The sequence below is a fragment of the Lathyrus oleraceus genome, chromosome 7, assembly GCF_024323335.1.
Source record: "Lathyrus oleraceus cultivar Zhongwan6 chromosome 7, CAAS_Psat_ZW6_1.0, whole genome shotgun sequence".
Taxonomy (NCBI): Eukaryota; Viridiplantae; Streptophyta; class Magnoliopsida; order Fabales; family Fabaceae; genus Lathyrus; species Lathyrus oleraceus.
This window is the reverse complement of record NC_066585.1, coordinates 150,713,105-150,735,543: the sequence shown is the minus strand read 5'-3', so window position 1 is coordinate 150,735,543 and position 22,439 is coordinate 150,713,105. Positions and strand designations below refer to the sequence as shown.

Here is a 22,439-nt window from a genome sequence, read left to right as displayed (position 1 = left end):
TCTAGTAGCGTCTCCTGTTAAGGGTCCACCATATCCCTATCAGATAAAAATTACAAAAAAAGAATCACGCATATCATGTCATGCATATCATGTCGTGCATATCATATCATATCACATCATGTCATAGGGATTCAGGATCAAAATCCGGGTTTTCTTAGTATTTAATCATCTTCTACTATGATCATATGAAGAGTGTCCTGCTTCATATTCTCTAGTTGAAGATACTTAAATAGGGGCAACTGTCATACCCCGATTTTGATCCTGAAATCTTTCCATTTTTTCTTTTATTTTTGCATTTGCATACATTCATCAGTATAAAATGGATTTTAATATCTTGACTCTTTTTTTTTATTTTTAATTTGATTTTAATTTCAAATTAAGTTTAATTCCAATTGTCAATTTAATCTTAATTGTTTATTTTTACTAACGATTAAAACTCTAATCGATTTTTATTTCCAAATGAATGTTAGAGTTGATATCCAAGTAATTTTAAATGAATTATAAATTAATTTGATTTTAATTTGGTTTTTACTGATTTGTTATTATTATTTAAGTTGATATTTAAGTTAGTTTTGGATTATGCCTAAAAATCCTTTCCATTTTTATAAACCAACTTCTCAATTATCCACATTTTATGATCATTTGCATATCCCTAAAAAAGGGGCAATATAAAAAAGCATGGTACGTAATGCTACTTTCTCATACACTTCATTCCATTTGTATTTACATATCATAAGCACATTTTACATATCAAAACAAGCATTTTACATAAGCATTACATTATGCCTCATTGGTTATTCATATACATTTTATGCTACATACATCAAACTTCATGGCATACATCATGAGCAATTCAAATGAAAAAGTCTATCCGGGTCCCGCAACAACAACAGCGAAGCCTTCTGCAACCAAACCCGTCGAATACCTCTCAAATCAGTCATGTAAGCGTCATCTGCTATGCAGCCTTCGGCGGTGCGGTCAATTCTATCCAACTTGCAATATCACAGCAGTCCCGGTTTCATTTACAAAAGCCCCAAACAACAAGCTGCAAGGAGCCAAAAGCAGGACGTGGCTACAAAACATAAAAGCCACTGCACAATATAAGCTGCAGTAAAAGAAAGCAGAAAGGGCAACGGAAACAACTGTCATAGCTACCAACTTACAAAACTGCAATGCAAATTGAAACAGAAAACAGCATAGCAGCACCCTGCAATACCAAAGCCATTCATTAAACTTCCCAATTTTCAAAAGTTGAATTCAGAACTAGAGCCAAAGCGACAACAAAACTCACTTGACCAGGACTTTACCTAACACCAGCTCAGAGAGAAGCAGTTGAAGCATTGATTCAGGAACTTCCAAAGTTCATGTTAAAGGTTGTTCCTACGGATTGCAGTGAATGCCCCATCTGCTTAGAAGAGTTCCGTGTTGGGAATAAGGTTCATGGCTTGCCTTGTGCACACAATTTTCATGTTGAATGCATTGACGAGTGGCTCAGGCTGAATGTGAAATGTCATCGTTGCCGTTGCTCAGTGTTTCCAAATTCTGATCTTAGTGCCCCGTCCAATCTCCGTCCAGATTCTGAGCGATCTTCTGCCAGTGTTGTGACAACAACTAGCTATGTAAGAAACCAACCTTTATCCTGCTGAACACGCCCTGCATTCACACAACCACATAAACATGACCTGAGATACCTTGAAGACCAATTGTCTAAAATTTAACAAGAAAAGAAATGCTTATCATGATTTGGCAATGGCTAAGCTCAAAGAAGGGAATGTTAATGCTGCTTCAGAGCTATTTCAGAGAGCAGTGCATATTACTCCTCTTATGGCACATAAGCTCATTCAGACTTTGAAATCAGAGAACATTGAGTTTGTTGTAGCTCCACCAATATTCAGTCTACAAGGAAGCCTACCGAGAATCCAAAAGCAGTTGCAAAATTTGAGTGGCGAGCAAAAGTGAATTCACCTGTTGTTGAGGATGCAATTGATCACTTCACTAGACATCTGGTTTCTGAGACGCATGAGGAATATAAATCGGATTGATTTTTTGATAAGGGATCTTGTTAATCTCGTTTGCACTCATTTGGAGCTGTTCTGTGCTTCTATCTCCAAGATTGAAAAATAACACACAGGTTCATTAACAATTGACAGTCGAGATACAGAACTAAAGGTTTTGTTGGCTGCATAAAACAAATTGCATCCTGCTTTATTCTCTTCAGAAGCTAAGCAACGAAAACAATTCCAACAAGGCTGTGAGAAAACCGAAACCAAGTATCATCTTCACTGCAGTAAAAAACACCAATTAATTAGTAAAAATAGCTAATTTTCAAAAGTTCCCAAATTGGAATTGGGACAAAAAGCGATTGGAAAGGCTTAAGTGCAGATTACCGTTTCGAAATCTATCATCAGATAGGAAAAGCACTTCTGAGCATCCGAAAGTGCTTCTGAAAGCTTTCTCTTTTGGAACCTTGGAGCATCAATCTGAACCCTAATTTGAAGAGGATAAATAGGAGGGGATTCAGAGAGAAAACCCTAATCAATCGGAGGCGGAAAGGAGGAAAAGCAGCGAAAACTTAAAAAAACCTAAATCTAAAAAATCAAAAACCTGCTTGGGAGAGGGAAGGAGCGAGTTTGAGCCATCGTCTCCGTCGTTTCGCCAAAGGTGAGCTTTTCTTCCAATTTTTCACGTTGTTTGGGCGAGGGAGAAAAATGATGAGATTTTGAGAGTCTGAGAGAGACGCGATTGGAAGCGATTGGGAGAGAGGTGAGTGCGAAGGTTTGAGATGATTGGGGGCGCGAGAGATTTCGTGAGGAAGACGGGAGTTTGAGGTGGAGAGCATCGCGAGAGAGAGAAGAGCGAGCTTTGTGAGAGAGACAGATCCGTTTTTGTGTTTCTTTCTTTATTTTCTTTTTTCATTTTTTTATTAAATAGAATAATTAGTTTTAAAGAGAAAAACATTATGAAAAAAGATTCTTTTAATTAGTTAGTTAATAATTGTTTTAGGTTTCCAATCTATTCCCCTTGGTAAGTCCAACAGCCAGGCGGCTGGGCTTTATTGCCAATAGACTAACGGTTCTTTTTCTATTAAGTTTTTATTTTAATCTCTTTTAATTTACATTAGTTTATATATTTAAGTTAGCAATAAATTATCAGTCAGTTAGTAAGTAGCCTAGTGGAGAGAGCGTAGTGCCATAGTCTCAAGAGGAGTGGGTTCGATACTCGTAAATAGTATTTTTAGTATTTCATTTCTTTTTAGCATTTCATTTTTTTATTTCTTTTTAGTATTTTATTATCTTTTAGCATTTTGTTTCTTTTAATAGTTTTTTTTTTTTTTTTTTTTTTTATGTCCATGATTTTTTTATTAAATCCATCATGCATGCAAAACCATTTTAAAAAAAAAATCATACTTTTCTCGATTTAATATTGAGCCCCTTTTTCACACCCTTGTAAGTCGATTGCTTTTAAGCATCGCCGCCGACCTCACATAGCTTACTCTTGGGCTTTCTTACAATGAGCCGGTTCCCTTGCACTTACACTCATGCATTATTTGTTTGGGCCCGATTTTATTTATTTCATGATTGTTTAATCCCCATTTGACAAATGTACCCCACTCCCCCAATATGTAATAATTTTGTACTTTTTATTTCTTTTACTGTTTGGGTGTTTAATTAGCTACTAACACAAGAATAAAATCAACAAATTTCAAAAATACAAAAAATATGACTCGATCCAACGTCGAATATTTTTCTCAATAAACAAATCAATCCATTTCTCCCTCCTATTCTATTCCATTTCTTTCAAATTTTCATCAAACGCTTGATTCAACGTCAAGCCATTTTCATAATCAAAAACTAAAAAAATATTAATTCATATTCAAGACCTTTTCAATAAAGATGGAAGTGGAACGTGGTGTATACCGCGCACTCCTGAGGTTAAGATTCGAGACGTATGCCTCGCCAATCTTAACTCTCGCCATCGTCTAAAATTGTCAATGTGGTTTCGTCAAACCTTTTTCTCAATCAAATCTAAGATACTTAAATCTTATTTAAGACTCTTTCAATAAAGGTGGAAATGGAACATGGTGTATACCATGCACTCCTGAGGTTAAGATTCGAGGCGTATGCCTCGCCAATCATAACTCTCGCCATCGCCTAAAAATTGTCAATGCGGTTTCTTCAAACCCTTCCTCAATCAAATTCCAAAATATTTAATTCCTATCTTAAACTCTTTCAATAAGGTGGAAATGGAACATGGTGTATACCATGCACTCCTGAGATTAAGATTCGAGACGTATGCCTCGCCAATCTTAACTCTCGCCATCGTCTAAAATTGTCATTGCGGTTTCTTCAAACCCTTTCTCAATCAAATTCCAAAATACTTAATTCCTATCTTAACTTTTTTAATAAAGATGGAAATGGAACATGGTGTATACCATGCACTCCTGAGGCTAGGATTCGAGATGTATATCTCGCTCATCCAAGTTCTCGCCATCACTCAAAGTACGTCCAACCAATCAAACTCTTTTCTCGCCGCCGTGCGACTAATCAAAAACCTTTTTCATAAATGAAAGATATATTGTCTTAAGTGATACAAAACAATGTTTCGGCCACGATTGTTGAGTAGAGATAAATGACGCTTTTCCGAATGTAGATTTATAAATCCGTTCGATGTGTGGTACGCGTCCACTCCTCATCTGTTTTGGGTAAAACAATGTTTATGTCGATTAATACAATATAGCTTTCACTAAAATCGACCAACAAACAAACATTTTTCTACCCAGAACTACGTAAGCCTTGATTTCTCTTTTGAGATACGTAGGAGCAGGATTTATAAATCTTGTCAGGCCCACTAATAAAAAAACTTAGGTTTAGTCCTTCGTCAAAAATCCAAAAACATTTCTCCTATCTTCTATTCTTTCTTTCCCACCTAATAAATTGAAAAGCCTAACATTTCAACTAACATTAATGCACACAACTGACCTAATGGTTCCCGTTGAGTACAACGGACGTGAGGGGTGCTAATACCTTCCCCTTGCGTAATCGACTCCCGAACCCTGATATTGGTTGCGATGACCATATCTTATCCTTTCTTTTGTCTTGGGTTTTATCGATATTTCCCCTTTCCTTTTTAGGAATAAATAAAGTTCGGTGGCGACTCTGTTCAGTCCATCATTGCGAGCGTGCGATCGCGCTTCGCTTTGAAGTCGTATCCCCATATTTTTTTCGAGGTGCGACAGATGGCGACTCTGCTGGGGAAACCCAAATCCCTAAGCGAGTCAAGCCTAGTTAGGACGTTTGTGTGCCTTTGTTTATTTAATTTTATGGCTTTTCCCTTATTTATTGCTTTTAATATCTTTATTGTTATATTGATATCTGTTGTATATTGGTTCTATTGTGATTGTTGGTACTTGGGTATTTGATTGCAAACCATGTGGGAAAGACTCTACGCCCGAGTCTAGAGTGAAAAAACACATAAGATAGGACGATGGTTGAGTAGTACGGACTCCCGAGGTGAATACTTCGTAAGGGTCGGTACGAGAACCTCACTTAGAGTAGATCCTTTTGCAAATATTGTCGCCCGAGGTGTATACCTCGTAAGCGCCGATGTTTCAAAGGGGTCCATGACTCTAAGGACCTTTTAGAACATTAAACCTTTGGCCAACTAGAAATGATGGTTGCGTAGTATGGATTCCCGAGGTGGATACCTCGTAAGGATCGATACGAGAACCTCGCTCAGAATAGATTCCCTAGATGGAGTTGATGACCGGAAAGTATTTTCCGTAAGCGTCAAACAGTCTTTTGAATCCATGACTCTGAGTATCCTGTCTAGAACCCAGTCGATGGTTGCGTAGTACGGACTCGCGAGGTGTATACTTCGTAAGGGTCGGTACGAGAACCTCACCCAGAATAGATTCCCTTGATGGAGTTGACGACCGGAAAGTATTTCCCGTAAGCATCAAACATTCTTGTGAATCAATGACTCTGGGAATCCTTTGTAACAAAACCTTAGACCATACCCGGTGAGAACCCCGTTTTGGAAAAGCAATCAAATTTATCAGTACCTCGGGCTTTTGAACCCGTGTATAAAAAAACAAATGTGCATGGCTTGCATTGCATTCATTCGCATTCCATTGCATTTGCATCGCATCATAATGCATGTCATTCTCCAGACAAAATACCAAAAAAAAAAGACTCATCCATCTTTTGTCCGTGAAGCAAAGTGATTCTCAACACGCGAAGAGCAAAGAACCATGTCTCAGGGGATGATGGACGAGCTAAGGAAAAGCCAAGAAGCGCTGAAGGAGGAACTTAATCTTTTGAAGAGCCAAATGAGGTGGGTCTTGGAAACCCTGCAAGTCTTGTTGAGAAAAGAGGGTCACCCAATATACACTACTGCAACAAAGAGAGCTACTACTCCACATCCGTCTGGTGTTACCCCAAGTCAAGGGAAATTTTATATGGCAACTCCTCGCCTACCGGCATATGGCCCTCCCTCAAGACGTCATCAGCAACATCCTCTGGCTATTCCTCCTAAAAGTCACCAAAGCCAGGTTCAGAATAAAAATCAGAATCAGAACAAGAGGAACAAGGATCACAATGACTCGATTCCGGTGCCATATAGCAAGCTCTACCCGCAACTGATCCAAAATGCTTTGGTGACACCTCGAGCTCTTACACCTGTGTCACCAGACCTGCCATGGTACAATCCAAATGCAACATGTGAATTCCATAAAGGGGCATTGGGACATGACCTAGATTCTTGCTGTGCGCTAAAATATTTGGTACGAGGACTGATTAACAAGAAGAGCTTAGTCTTTGAAGAAGATCACCCGAAGATCAAGTGTGAATACCATACTGGAACAATGGGGCACTCCATCGAGGAATGCGTGAGTTTTAAGCTCAAGCTGCAAAGATTGATTGACATAAGGTCACCAACACTCAAGGAGGAAGTCTCAAGTACATATACCTTGATCTCTGGGCCAAGTAATGATAAAGGGAAAGGACCCTTGATACCCCTCAAGGTTTTGTACCACAAGGAAGATGTCAGGGATATGGCTAGTGAGCTATCATTGTTTCCTGGTAAGAGCATTGAGATACCGTCTTGGATTTCCAATGTCGCGACCCTAACCAATGAAAGAAAAGGAGAAGTGAGTAGTGAATCCAAGAGACATGCGTACAACGATGAGACTGAAGGAAAAGAATTTGAAGATCATCCTGCCAATGTCAAAAAGCTTGTTGATCCCAACTTTCAAGTGGCTGAAAATGAGTAGTTAGCAATGCCCAAAGTGTTGTACCAGCAACCCCCACCTTCTGGTCTTCATTGCCAACAATCCTGGTTTACCCCTCATCCAAATCAACAAGCCCAAGGCCCGAGGTATCACAATCAGCAAAGGCCTCAAGGTAACTTGGAAAGGAAAAATGATCCTCAACATCCGGTCTTCATGACATACAGCCAACTCCTACAACCTCTGATTCAAAACTCGTTGGTGGTTCCCAAGTCTCTTAAACCGGTTCCACAACCTTACCCACCCGGGTATAACCCAACTAAGAAATGTGGATATCATGCCGGATCAGAAGGGCACTCAACTGAAGACTGTGACGCTTTCAAAGCCAAAGTACAGCAGCTGATTGACAACAAGTACATAGCCTTTCAAGAAGGAAGCTTGGTGGTAAATGTTAACCTATCGACCGGATAAGCGCGAAGGTCTCAAAGGGTGTTCCCTTAAGTTAATGGATCAAGATTGAAGAAGTCATTCCCTAAAGCTGGCAATCATTTGGCTGTTTCAGCATTTCTTTTGTAGTTTCCTTGCATGTTGACTGTTATTTGCTTCTTAAGCATTGTTGTTTTCTTTGAATTGGTAGGATTAATGAAATGTTTATGCATCTTTTGAATTGATCCATTCGTATTCACTCGTTTTTCATTTATGTTAAAAAACAAAAATACTCCTCTCATTCACTTTTGTTTATCGAACTGTTGTGTTAACAAAGATTGGAGGGAGGATGATGAAAACGAAACACCTGAAATTGTTGTGGTATGCTTTTGAGTAAAACCTTGTCGATGATGTAAGGCATTGTTTCAAATCCCCAAACACTGGAGTGATAAGGAGTTAATCCCTAGACAACCACTTTGAGCCTAGAAGTTGGTGTTTATTTCGGATCTAAAACCCTTAATCTTAACCTGGGGCAGGGTAGTTGTGTTCAGATATTTTGATCATGTATTCGATCTTTCAAAAATCGTCCATATGAACACCCTCCAATTAGGTTCAACCACGTGTTATCCTTCGCACACATGTTGAAGTGTTGAAGAAGTTAAGAAAAGCTAAAATTAGTGTTGGTTGATCCTTATCCACCAATAATGTGGCAGTCAATACCTTTAAAAAATAAAAAATAAAAGTCCGCTAAGTCAAACACCACAAAAATGACTTAGGCAAAAGTCAGGGCATCCCGGTGGACCGAAAGCTTCAAAGAAGCGGTCCAGGCAAAATAAGGGACAAAGAAAAACAAAAAGAGGTCACCAAAACCCTCAACAAAACAAAAAAATAAGGTGACTGCCATTTCAAGAAAAATTCGTCTTGAATCCTCATCACACCTTCGAACCCTCTTGGAAGTCGAATGCGTGTATTGAATTAACTGAACGTAGGAACTGGAGATCATCAAGAAGAAGGGGTGGGTAAAAATAAATTTTGAGCCTTATATCCTTTTGTTTCAAAAAACCGTGAACCAGACCATGTTACAACCCTTCAAAGACCTAATTGAGGCAGGGTTTATCTTGAAAGCATACTATAGCAAGTTTGTGTTAACTTGACTCCAAACGATTTTTGTTAATCATTTGATAGCACCAACTTGCATACTGTGAATGACTTGATCACCATTGTATTCTTATCATTGACCCGTTCACTGTATTTCACCCGTTCATATCAATAAACTTTGATTTCAAATTTTTGCATAAACACTGCATTAAAATTACCATTTTTGAATGAACAATCTTATTTGCAAGTCAACACTTAGCATCAAAGAAATGCCAAATACAGTTGAGGAACTTGATGGAGTGAAAGAAGTTTAGTCAGGGGAAAATCACTTTGAGCATCCGTTAATTCGAGCTAATCACCCTAAGGATCATCTAGCCAAGAGTAATCTGTTTCAAGAATCAGACTGGGGCAAGCCACCTCAGAGTTCAGTAAGTCCAATCACTCCATGGTTCAGTTAGCCAAGAGTAATTTGCTTCAAGACTTAGTCCGGGGCAAGCCACCTCGGAGCTCAATGAGTCCAGCTATCCAAAGGACAATCAATCAAGAGTCTACCATTCCAACATTTGGTTAGTCAAGTTCAGACCATTGCAAGTTTCAAACACTTGGGGCAAGCCATCTCGAGGTGGTCTCATGGCAAGTTGTTTCCAAACTCACTTTCAAGGTGAACATTTCCAAAGACCCAACAGACTGGGGCAAGATGAGCCACAGAGGGGCAGAACCTCTTTCTTCGTGCTTTCGAACTGCTCAAACAAATTCTGCCATACGTCAACAACTATTGAGTTTAAGACGAGTGCCTGAAAATTATGCTAGCACGATTCATTAATCCTCCAAAAGGATTCCATTGGCTAAGTTGTGGCCATCAAACTGGATAGAATCCTCCCTTGACAACATCTATCATAAAATATTTGGTTGAGTTCTCGGCGTTGAGGAATCATGAGCTTCCATAAAAAGCCTTTGCAAACTCCCAGTCTGTCCAGTGTCAGCATTCTCATAATCATGATCATTCATATATCATGCATAAAAGGAAATTCAAATCATGCATAGCCGAAATGTACTTCGTGCTCATTTTGCATTGACCTAGGTCTTGTTGTTGATCCTATGTCCTTGGACCTCTAATTCCGATTTGTCTTTGGTATCTTTAAACCAACATCCGGTTTTCGCAGTCATTTTCAAGTCCAATTGTTGTTGGCAAAATCCGTTATAGGGTGGTTGTAGTCCATTGCCTCCGGGTCTGGCTGAAGATCATCTTGGGCACTATTCATCATCGTCCAACTTCAAACTCTTCAGACTACATCAACACAGACTAGAAGTGCATTCTGTACTGCATCCAAAAGGGTCTGAAGCTCTGCCTTCCAGCACTTCTCTTCAAGTACCTCAGAGATTCTGTACGAGATACAAGAAACAACATGAAGCCCAAAAACTACATTCCTCTAGGAAGGCTAATCTCTGAAGTTCTGATCGAAAGTCGTCTCATGGACCATCTGATAACATTCAGACTCATGGAAGACGTGATGATTGACACTGGAAGAGCTCTCAACGCCAAAAATCTGAAGAGCATGGGGATTCTGGATTAGGTGAAGTTCAAACCTACTATGGACACCTCCTGGGAAGCTCTCAAAGATCAGAGGAAGATCCCACATGGACTTTATTTGTTCTCAAAGATCGACCCTCCAGAGGTAATCCTATATTACTTAGATGATCTGAGGAAACAGGGAGTGGATATCTCATACTTCAACATAAGGCAGCTGCCAGCTGAGCCTCCTAACTTCATGAAGCGTCCACGAGGACCATCTGAGAAGGCGAAGCAAGCTAAGAAGGTAAGACTGGGAGAACCCTCCGGATCAAGACCTCCAACACCTCTGCCTGGACCTTCTGGTAAGTCCATTTCACTCGCTCCCTCTGTACAAACACATAATATTGCTTCTTCTTTCCCTCAACCCACTCCTATCTATACAAATTCAAAAACCCCTCCTTCAACCACCAAAACATCTCATCAACCATCCCAAAAATTTAACCTTGCCACCACCACCTTACCTCTTTCTGACGCAAAAATGCTGAATGAAACCACCTCACCATCTTCATCTTCTTCTTCAGAATCACCCCCTACTACAATATTTCATCAGACACAGAACACTCTGACCCCTCATCTCCCATTCTGACTCAACTTCAAGCTCAGACTCTGGCCTCACAACAGCCAACACAAACCACACCTAAACCAGAAGTCACTTCACCACCCACAGAACAACCAAACCCGACATCATCTGACCCTCAACCTTCTGAACCAAATAACTCTAACACACACCCACCAAATACATCCGCTGAACCACAAACTCCCACTCTCAACCTAAGCCCTACCACTTCTCCACCTCCACCCTCTGAACCAGAAAACACCCTGCCAACCCTAGAGGAAGCAATAATGCTGTTTGCAGGAGCTTTAGTTGACAAGGTCAAGTCTCTGACCATCAACTCTGGCATCAGTGATGATCCTTCAGCTGTTAGGACACACTGGAACAGAGTTATTGGCTAGATAACCGCTGAAGCCTTCAAGCTGAAGAGCCTCTCTGAGCAAGTCCGAAACGACTTCATCAAAGACACTGAGCTAAGACTCCATGAGCGTCTAGCTAGAGAAGCTGAGGAGAGAACCCGCAAGGAAGCAGAAGAGAAAGCCAGACAAGAGGAAATGCAACGATTAAGGAAGCTGAAGCCAAAGCTCTAGCTGAGGTTGCTGCTGCTGTTGAAGCTGAAGCAAAAGCTGCTGCTGAAGCTAAAGCTAAAGCCGCTGCTGAAGCTGAAGCTCGTCGTGCTGAAGAATCTGCCAACATGGTAGAACCGGATGCTCTGACTCAGGGGGAGTCTTCCACCTTTGTCCCTCTGGTTCTCAAGACACTTGAAGGTCTTCTGAAGGAGAAGAAAGAAGTCCGAGCCAAATTGGATCAATAGGATTCAGTAAATGTCAACATTCAGAATCTGCTGACCCAGCTGCTTTAGAGGATGCCTCCACCTCCAAACCCTTAGGCACCTAGGATTCCTTTTGATTGTTGATTTGCTTGTTGCTTTCTGTTGTGTTTGTTCTCGCTTTCTGATGTTTGTGTTTTCTATCTGAATATATTATATATATATATATATATATATATATATATATATATATATATATATATATATATATATATGTCTTTCCTTCATTTATCTAAGTCTTTTTGATTCTGATAAAAAGGGGGAGAACTAAAAACAGCTCTGATGAAAACATATCTAAATCCTTCAGTACTCTGCAAACATTGTTTTAACTGGTTCTAATCCTTTTTGACTTAGAAATTTGCAGAAGAGTATCTAGAAACATCATATCATGGAAGCTCCAGTAAGAACTTCTGAACTCCCAGACTTATCTCAGGGGGAGCTCACGTCTATCTGATCTAAATATTCTTATCTCTAAATGTTTCATCTCTTAATTAAGATTGTTTTGTCATCATCAAAAAGGGGGAGATTGTAAGAAAAAAATTGTTCTACAATATAATTCCAGGATTTTGATGATAACAAAGGATGAAACCAAAAATGGCACCCTAACGAAAATTCTCTAAGTGTGCAGGACTCTGAACAGCAACAAAGGAATCTGATCGTTTTATCAGATACAAACTCTGATCAGATACAAAGTACTAGAAGATCAGAAGCATCTGAAGAATAAATGCACTCTAGAAGTTATGATTCTGAGCAAAACAAGACAGTAGAAAGAAACAGAAGCTCTAAACATCCACTGGACTTAGTTCTGATGATCTAGAAGACCAGTACTCTTAGAAGCTTTGATGTAACCTCAACATAATCTCCTTCTGACACAGAAACTCCAAGATAACAAAGACTCTGATGAAGATTCTCCAGAAAGAGTAACGGAAAGAATTTCTTCAAATGGAAAGAAAGTATTTTTAGAAAGAAGTTATTGAGGGAGACAAATTGGTTATGGAAAGAAACACAGAAGTAATGACATTGAATGCTCATCAAAGGCCAATATTCTGTCATCACTCCAACGGTCCTTTCACCACTATATAAAGGACAACCTACTTCAGTGAGAGACATAACAACGCACATAAAATTCTTTACATTCTCTCTTAGTTTTCACGAGCTGCTGCTCATATGTGAAAACACTTGCTTGATTATTCTGCTGTAATATTTGCTTACTCTTAGAAGCACTTTCCATTACAAATTTATTTTTTTGAATTGCTTTTGTTCCTCAAGTGACTCTGCGTAGTCTGTAGAATTGGGAGGACTAAGAGATCACTCTCTTAGACGTTTGTATTAATCTTTCAAGATTAGTGAATTAAGTCCTTTTTGAAGGCGAAATCACCTTGGCAGGGTGGACTGGAGTAGATTTGTTTTATAAGCGAACCAGTATAAAATTCTGTATGTTCTTACTTTTGAAAAAACTTTTATTTTCTAAAACAATTCAAACCTCCCTTTCTTGTTTTTCTCACCTTCAGTGACTATGATCTCGTTTTCAACTTTTTCGCACTTACTAAGCAAATTTTGCTTAAGTATCAACTAAATTTTTAAGAGTTCGTACCATTGGGCTAAATGATCGGGTGAGGATCACCTAACTTAGAAGGGACAAATCTTATCACATATTTTATTCATTATGTATTTTTTTTGTTGAGATCATACACTTATTTGCATCGGCTTCCTTACTCATGTGTGTTTTAGGATGGTGTTGATTGCTAGTATAAACTACTCAAGGGGTTACTTAAAGAAACTTAGAATTAAGGTCTTGGCATAATGGTTATTCAAATCGATGTCGCATACTTAGGGAATTTAGGGTGTTAGGACGGTATCGATATTATCGATACTTTCCCAAGTCTATCTAACAAAGCCTAAAAAATAGAAACAAACTATACTATAGGTGTGTCATGCCATTGAATCAGAATAATTTTTTATTTATCATTGGTGGTCAAATCTAAGGGAATTTTCAAACAAAAGAAAAAAAATCACGCAATAGAACTCGACAGCACATGTATGACTCGACCAAAAGCTAAAAATAACTAAGTAGGAAACTAGTGAAAATAAAATAGTAAATAATAGAAAAGCGGTAAAGTTCCTTCCCCATACTTGAACCAAACATTGTCCTCAATGTTTTAGTGAAATATGGAGAAAGGAGTAGTGAAACCTGTAACACCCCAAATAAAGTAAAAGAATTATTTAATTAAGTTAATAATATATTTAATAATTTAATTAAATAAATTGAATTATTGGATTATTATTATTATTTTGGAATAATAATTATTATTGGAAAATATATAAGTGGAATAAGAGAAAAGGTTTTCATTTTTGGAAAAGGTTTTTACGTGAAAACTGAGAAGCTGCAGGGAAGAGGAAAAGGGCAAAGAGCTGTAGAGCAAAGGTTGGAGAACGGAAAAGCTTGAAGCTCGAAGAGTTGCCGGATTGTTAAGGTAAGGGGGGTTTATCGTCGTTTAATGGGTATTATCGATTAACATGTAATGGGTAGTGATAAGCCGTCGATTGACCCTAATTGGGATTTAGAATGCTGAGAAATTATGTTGAATAAGTTGTATTAAAGCTGAAATTGAATTTGTGTTTGAGTGTATTGTGAATTTCTGAGCGTATAGCTTTTTACGGAAGTTGAATCGGAGGTCCGGAAGTCCTCCAACGGCGGAAAATGCGGAAACTCTGCATTCTGCCTTGTGTTAGCGCAGGAACTGCTGTTTCGCCTGCGTTAACCGGTTAACCCAGGGTGTTAACCGGTTAACACTGTTATAAATTGTGAAAAATGTTGAGTTTTGCCTGCGTTAACCGGTTAACCTATAGCGTTAACCGGTTAACACTGTTGCGTTTTGCCTGGAAGTGTAATTTCCTGCGTTAACCGGTTAACCTATAGCGTTAACCGGTTAACACTGTTGCAGTATGTAAAAATGGTTGATTTTTATGATGTAAGTGTAATTGGTGATTGGCCTATTGTATCCAATTGTGATAAATAAATTCGTGGAGTGTATGTTGCGAAATGTTGATGCAAATATGTTGATAAGTTGTTTTTGTGGAAAATATTAAGTTGTAGGCTGATGAGCCAAAGTTGAATATAAGTTGTTTTGTTGAAAATGCTGAGTTGTAGGCTGATGAGCCAAAGTTGATTTTTAAGTTGTTGTTGCTGAAAAAGCTGTTATGTTGTCGTTGTTATTATGTTGTTGAACTTCAAGTCGTACATGCCATATACATTCATATGCATTAAGTCGGGGCTTTTGCTCACACCACGTTGGCCTGGATTGGCAAAATTATGGGGCTTTTGCTCACACCACGTTGGCCTGGATTGGCAAAAATTCTAAGTTGAAAGTTGAAGGCTTATGCCTTGATGCCCACTAAACTGGCAATGATTTTAAGTTGGGAGTTTTACTCCAAATGGTACCACATGCATGAAGAGTCGAGTCTCATTTGAGTTGCATTTACGTTGTGTTTGAATATGATGTTGAGTTGAATATGCTGCTACCGAATGCATGATATGATGTGGGTGATTAACGTGTAAAGTTACTTAACATAACATGATGATTTATAATATTTGTTATATCGATTGAGGAACTCACCCTTACAGTTATATTTTTCAGGTAACGAGCAGTGAGTTGAGTAGAAGCTAGTGCTTGAAGTCTAGAGTGGTTTTAGTGGGTCATGCTCTGATAGATGTAACATCGGGACGGGATGTTTTATTTGTTGAATAAATGTTAATTTTAAGATATTACAGATGTTGAATGTTTCTATCCGCTGTGAATTTTTAAGAAGTGTTTATGTTGAATTAAATAATGAGCATGACTGATTTTTACGGTGAATTATGTGAAGTATTATGTGACACCCTTGGTGCATGATTACTCTGATATTGATTTATATGCTGTTGTTTTAATTAAATATTTGGGGTATTTTAGAAGGGTGTTACATTAGTGGTATCAGAGCAGGTCGGTCTGTCCGGCCAGTTGTCGTGTCGTTACTGTCTAACAATTGTGTAATTGTTATTAATCTAACGTTAAGTTGTGTTGTATTGATAAGTTGAAATGGCTGGAAGGAATGACGCTGCAATGGCTGCCGCAATGCAAGCAATGGCACAAGCGGTGCAGAACTTGCCAAATGCTGGTGGTGATGCTGGGTCACGTAGCTTGGCGACTTTTCAGAGAGAGAATCCGCCGGTGTTTAAAGGGAAGCATGATCCAGATGCAGCCTTGGGATGGTTGAAAGAGATTGAGAGAATCTTCCGTGTTATGGATTGCACTCCAGCTCAGAAGGTTCGGTATGGTACTCACATGCTAGCAGTCGAAGCTGATGACTGGTGGCTAGAGACTCACGAGAGGTTGACCGTGGCAGGTGAAGTCATTACTTGGGATGTATTCCGTAGGGAATTTCTGAGGAAGTATTATCCGGAAGATGTCCGTGGTAAGAAGGAAATTGAATTCCTTGAGCTGAAGCAAGGAAACATGTCTGTCACTGATTATGCTGCGAAATTTGTGGAGTTGTCCAAATTTTATCCTCATTACACTGGTGGTGGTGTTGAATTTTCGAAGTGCATCAAGTTTGAGAACGGATTGCGCTCTGAAATTAAGAAGGCTGTTGGGTATCAGAAGATACGCATTTTTACTGATTTGGTTGATAGCTGCAGGATATTTGAAGAAGACAATAATGCTCATTACAAGATTGTCAGTGACCGCAGAGGCAAGCAACATCAAAACCGTGGCAAGCCGTATGATGTTCCAGCTGGAAAAGGGAGACAAAGAGCTGCTCCGGCTCAGAGAGCTAGTGGGGGAGGTGCTCCTGCTGGTATAGTTTGCTTCAAATGTGGTCAAGCTGCTCATAAGAGTAATGTATGCACTGCTGAAGTAAAGAGGTGTTTTCGCTGTGGTAAGATTGGTCATGCAATAGCTGATTGCAAGCACAAGGAAGTGATTTGTTTTAATTGTGGCGAAGAAGGGCATATTGGAAGTCAGTGTCAGAAGCCGAAGAAAGGGAATCAGTCAGGAGGCAAGGTCTTTGCTTTATCGGGTTCTGAGACTTCTGCAGATGATCGTTTGATCCGAGGTACGTGTTATATTAATGGCTTTCCTCTTGTAGCTATTATTGACACAGGTGCGACTCATTCCTTTATATCTTTGGATTGTGCTGTGAAACTTAAGTTAGAGATATCTGAGATGTTTGGTAGTGTCGCACCTCAAAAAATGCGATCCCTCGCGATAGGACGCGGAAAAAATGTTCGAAACAGAGTCGCCACCGAACTTTATTCGTTCCATTGAAGGAATAGGAAAATATCGAGAAAACCTTTAGAAATAAGAACAATGGTCGTCGCAACCATATTCGGGTTCGGGAGTCGATTACGCAAGGGGAAGGTATTAGCACCCCTCACGTCCGTTGTACTCAACGGGAACCTCTTAGTCTGATTTTGCTATTTGACTGTTAATTGACTGTTTATCTGCTTGCTTCGAGTGATTAGAATTGATGATAGATATGGGTGAAGACCTCAGGAGGGGAAATGGGAGGTTTTTTATTAGTGTGCTCGCGAAGATACAACAATCTCCTGCCTACGTATCCTTATGGTGCAATAAGGAAATCAGAGCATTCGTAGTTCGGGCTACTACGAATATTTGGTGGGTTTTGTTTTGATGAACGACTGTGTAGGTCGGCGTTCTAACGGCTAAACGCTGGCATGTCTACTCTCGGGGGAGGCTCTAGCACTGGTTTGTTGTGCGCATTAGAAAGGATTGACAGTGTTCTTTTGATGAGGTTTTGGTCACGCGGGGGTGACAGGTTGAGTTGATGTGTTTGGGTTTTTTGGTTTCGATCGCTCGAGGGCGAGAAGTTAGGTTTGATTTGTTTAAGATGTTTTGGAAGAATGACGAAAGGTTGAGCAATGTGGTGTACACCAATCGTCCAATTCTCTCGAGGAGTAATAAGGCGTCCGCCTTTTATTCCTTTTTCATTCAGATTATTTTGAAAGTTTGTTTATGGATGTTGAATATGCACGGTAGTGAGGCGTACGCCTCCTACTTGCTTATTCAAGGAATAACGAGGCGTACGCCACCTATTCCCTTATCCAATTTTATTTAACGTGTTTTTAGTCGGAAGTCGATAATTTGTGCAATATGGCGTACGCCAATTATCCAAATAATCGAGAGATGGTGAGGCGTACGCCTCCCATCTTTTATCATCCGAGATTTAAATTGTAAAAGATATGTTTAGATGTTAGTATTTGATTTACGAAGATAGTTTGTATTTGAATTGATAGGTTTGGATTTGTCGATGATTTGAGCTTACTCGATTGCGTTTAAAGTTTGATGACGAAGATTCGAGCAATGTGGCGTCCGCCAATTATTCGAACAATCGAAAGATAGTAAGGCGTACGCCTCCTATCCTCTTTTCATCTGAAATAAGGAATTAAGAGGATTTAAATTTGTAGAAATGTTTTGAAATATTATGATTTGAAGTGTTAATCGGGTGACAAGAACTTGCGCAATATGGCGTACGCCAATTATTCAAGTGCTTGAGAAATAGTGAAGCGTACGCTTCCTATCTCCTTTTCAACCCAAGTTTATTTAAAAGAGAAAATTCTTTAGAAGTTATATTTGATTTGGAAAATGATTTGAATTTGCGTGCCTTAAGATTTAATCGGGTGACAAGAACTCGCGCAATATGGCGTACGCCAATTATTCGAGTACTTGAGAAATTGTGAAGCGTACGCTTACTATCTCCTTTTCATCCCAAGTTATATTTAAGAAAATCTTTAGAAGTTATATTTGATTTGGAAAATGATTTGAATTTGCGTGCCTTAAGATTTAATCGGGTGACAAGAACTCGCGCAATATGGCGTACGCCAATTGTTCAAGTGCTTGAGAAATAGTGGAGCGTACGCTTCCTATCTCCTTTTCATCCCAAGTTTATGCTTAAGAGAAAACTCTTTTGAAATTGAGTTGGTTTGGAAAAAATGATTTGAAGTTGTGAATGAAATGAGTTTTGAAATTGAGTTATTTGAAGAAAATGATTTGTGTTTATTTATTTTTTTAAAAAAAGAAAGTTGGTTTGTATTGGATGATGAAATGAAATTGGAATTAAGAACGATTGTGAAATAACATAGTTGTTTGAAGCAAAGAAGCTTGGTTTGGAAATGATTGTGAAATTATGATAGTAAAGGGTGAGAAATGCTTTAAATTCTTTTTGAATTAGTAGAAAATACTATAAACATGAGCAATAGAAATAATTAAAAAAGAAAATATATTTTTTGGTTAACAATTGACTTAACTTAATTATTTAATATCTTAATTAAGTAACGCCTTTAATAAAAAAAAGAAATCAAAAACAGTGCATATATACACATGGGCCACAATTTATTGAAATTAATTCGGGCCCAAAAAAATTATTAAATCTGAATTAGCTATTAAATAATAACAAACACTAAGTATTTGAAACATGCTGACTATAGTGACCTCCTTTGGGATTTCAACAGCAAGCTTAAACAACAGTCCAATAAACGACTTTTTCTTTCCCGTTTATCCCTTCCGATGAAGAGACCTATGTATTAAACAACAGTCCAACATAATTCCAAAAGCTCATAACTAAACCAGATTCAAAAATGAAATTCGTAAAACACATTTCAATACAACACTCATAAGAAAGAAGAAATTAGATGCTAAGGTCAAAGAAACAAATAATGAATCTAATTAGGATGAGTACCCAACCATAAGTTCAAAACCTGAACCAGTTTCCACAGAAAATTTTAAGCTCAATGAAATCTAAGGGTATCAAAACAACATGGAAGCTAACAACAAAAACGAATCCAGCACATACCCTACTCAAAATGGTATGGAGCAAAACAATTTCCATAATTAGAATCAAAATGGTACACAAACACAAAAAAAAAAAAAAAACAATTAACCAAATAATAACTTCAAAAATGGTCCGCAATTTCAACCAGCTTAAACATATTTAGGATTTCAACAAACTCAAAACAAATCCCAGCAATAAACTTCATCACATATACATAATCAAAAACGTTAAAAAAATGATGCATAGTCCATTGGAAATCCGAAACAGTGGTACCGAGCTTAACTCAAACTCAAAACTTTCTAAACAGATTTACATCTTTGACATCATTCTCAGTTTAAAAGGTTACCGAATGCGGAGTCGGAGTTGTTGTTGCTTCCCGTCCTCGTTGTGCTTGAGTTCTGCCGATACCGCTACAGAGCAACCTCGAAGCTGTGAAGGAGTTGGATTAGAGTACGCTTGTCGGTTTCATGGCGTGGTCGTATGGAAGCCGTCGTGAGTGGAATCGGAGGTGTGGCGGCGGAGTGAAGGCGAGAGAGACGGAAGAGGGCGAAGGCGATGAGGGTTTTTGTGGTTGGAGCGATTTAAGGTTTTCGATGTTGAGAGGCGCACGGGTTGAGATGAGGAACGGCGGGGGGTTTCGTGAGCGATGGTTGAGGCGGATGGTGGAGAGATTGAGGGTTTAGGGCGATGGAGATGGAGCGGCGGAGTAAGGGTTGTGGTTAAGGAACAGACGGAGGGTTTCGTGGTGTAGCGAGAGAAAGAGGGTTTCGGTTTGAGAGATAGAGGCGGATGGAGAGTGAGACCGTGAGAGAGTAACGTTGGAGTGAATGTGAGAGTGAACAGTGCTGAGAGAGAATTCTGAGAGAGAGGGTTTTTTTTTTTACAGCGTGAGAGTTGAGAGATCCCTTTTATCATTTTTATTTTTTGTCGTTTTTTTTTAGAGTAATGAGGTAGTGGAGCAGGTTGTTAGGAGTGGAGCAGGGAATATTGAGTGGATTTTGAATTTTGTTACTGAATGAATTTTTTTTTTGTCTTTTTATGTGGAGGGAATCCAATGTAGATATATACACATATAATTACCTAATTAATATTAAAAAAAATCTAACCAATGTTTATAACAAAAATTAATACTAATTAATATTTAAACTAAAATTAACTACTATTTTAGAAAAAATCTAACTAATATAAAAAACTAATTATTTAAATTAACTAATACCTAACTAATTATTTTAATTTAAATATCTAAAAAAGAAAATTACCAATTAAAAAATGAGTACAAATTATTCGGAAAAATTCAATCAATCACAGTCTTTCTTCAAATTTTGACAATTCAACCGATTTTTTTAATTCTCAAATAAATTCCCTCTGATTGATATTTCCGGCATTTATTCATGATGCAAATGTGTGTCATGTTATGTGTATGATGCAAAAATGAAACTGCAATTAATTTTGAAAAGAAATTAAAATAAGCCCGGACAAAATTGGGGTACGACAGGTAGTATGGTAATTGATACTCCTGCGAAGGGTTCAGTGACTACTACTTCGGTTTGTTTAAACTGTCCTTTGAGTATTTTTGGTAGGGACTTTGGAATGGACCTAGTGTGTCTTCCACTAGTGCAGATTGATGTTATTCTGGGTATGAACTGGTTGGTGTTTAACCGAGTTTCTATCAATTGTTTTGATAAGACCGTGATATTTCCTGAGAGTGAGGAAGGAAAGAGTTTGTTTCTATCAGCGAGACAGGTGGATGAGGAAGTAGCTGATGGGGCAGAGTTGTTTATGCTGTTAGCGACTTTGGAGGCTAAAGATAAACTGATGATTTGCGATCTAGCTGTGGTGTGTGATTTTCCTGATGTGTTTCCGGAAGAAGTGAATGAATTGCCGCCAGAGCGTGAAGTGGAGTTCTCTATTGACTTGATACCTGGTACTAGGCCGATATCGATGGCTCCGTACCGTATGTCTGCTGTTGAGTTAACTGAATTGAAGAGTCAGTTGGAAGATCTATTGGATAAGAAATTTATTCGTCCGAGTGTGTCACCGTGGGGTGCACCAGTGCTATTGGTTAAGAAGAAAGAAGGTACTATGAGGTTGTGTGTGGACTACAGGCAACTGAATAAAGTGACGATCAAGAATCGGTATCCTTTGCCGAGGATTGATGATTTGATGGATCAGTTGGTTGGTGCAAGTGTGTTCAGTAAAATAGATTTGAGATCTGGGTATCATCAGATCCGTGTGAAAACAGAGGATATTCAGAAGACTGCTTTCAGAACAAGGTATGGACATTATGAGTATTCTGTAATGCCTTTTGGTGTGACTAATGCACCTGGAGTATTTATGGAGTATATGAATAGGATTTTCCATCCGTACCTAGACAAGTTTGTTGTGGTGTTTATTGATGATATTTTGGTGTATTCGAAATCTGAAGAAGAGCATGCTGAACATTTGAGAGTGGTTTTAGAAGTCCTACGAGAAAAGAAGTTATTTGCTAAATTGTCCAAGTGCGAATTTTGGCTAGGAGAGGTAAGTTTTCTTGGTCATGTGATTTCAAGAGGTGGTGTTGCTGTTGATCCTTCTAAGATAGAAGCGGTATCTAAGTGGGAAGCTCCGAAGTCTGTTGCTGAGATTCGAAGTTTTCTTGGTTTGGCTGGTTATTATAGGAAGTTCATTGAGGGATTTTCTAAGTTGGCGTTACCGTTGACGATGTTGACTAGAAAGGGGCAAGCGTTTGTTTGGGACTCAAAATGTGAAGAAGGCTTCCAAGAGCTAAAGAGAAGGTTGACTACTGCTCCTATTCTGATATTACCGAGTTCGTCGGAATCATTTGAAGTTTATTGCGATGCTTCATTGTTGGGTTTGGGTGGCGTGTTGATGCAGAATAAGCAGGTTATAGCTTATGCTTCAAGACAGC

General features: G+C 38.7%; 1 protein-coding gene and 1 long non-coding RNA gene across 2 annotated transcripts; one reads left to right on the top strand and one right to left on the bottom strand.

Moving 5' to 3' along the window:
- The first annotated feature begins 1,364 nt into the window (after nucleotides 1-1,364).
- Nucleotides 1,365-1,959, top strand: LOC127102528 (E3 ubiquitin-protein ligase SIS3). The gene is made up of 2 exons (XM_051039889.1): nucleotides 1,365-1,619; nucleotides 1,723-1,959. Exons 1-2 carry the CDS (start codon nucleotides 1,365-1,367, stop codon nucleotides 1,957-1,959), a joined length of 492 nt encoding a protein of 163 aa, XP_050895846.1.
- A 17,062-nt stretch (nucleotides 1,960-19,021) lies between these two features.
- LOC127100963 (uncharacterized) lies at nucleotides 19,022-20,102 on the bottom strand. Its single transcript, XR_007794548.1, has 2 exons — nucleotides 19,878-20,102; nucleotides 19,022-19,276 (listed from the first exon to the last, which is right to left on the bottom strand). It is a non-coding gene; the product is annotated as an uncharacterized LOC127100963 (long non-coding RNA).
- Nucleotides 20,103-22,439: the final 2,337 nt, after the last annotated feature.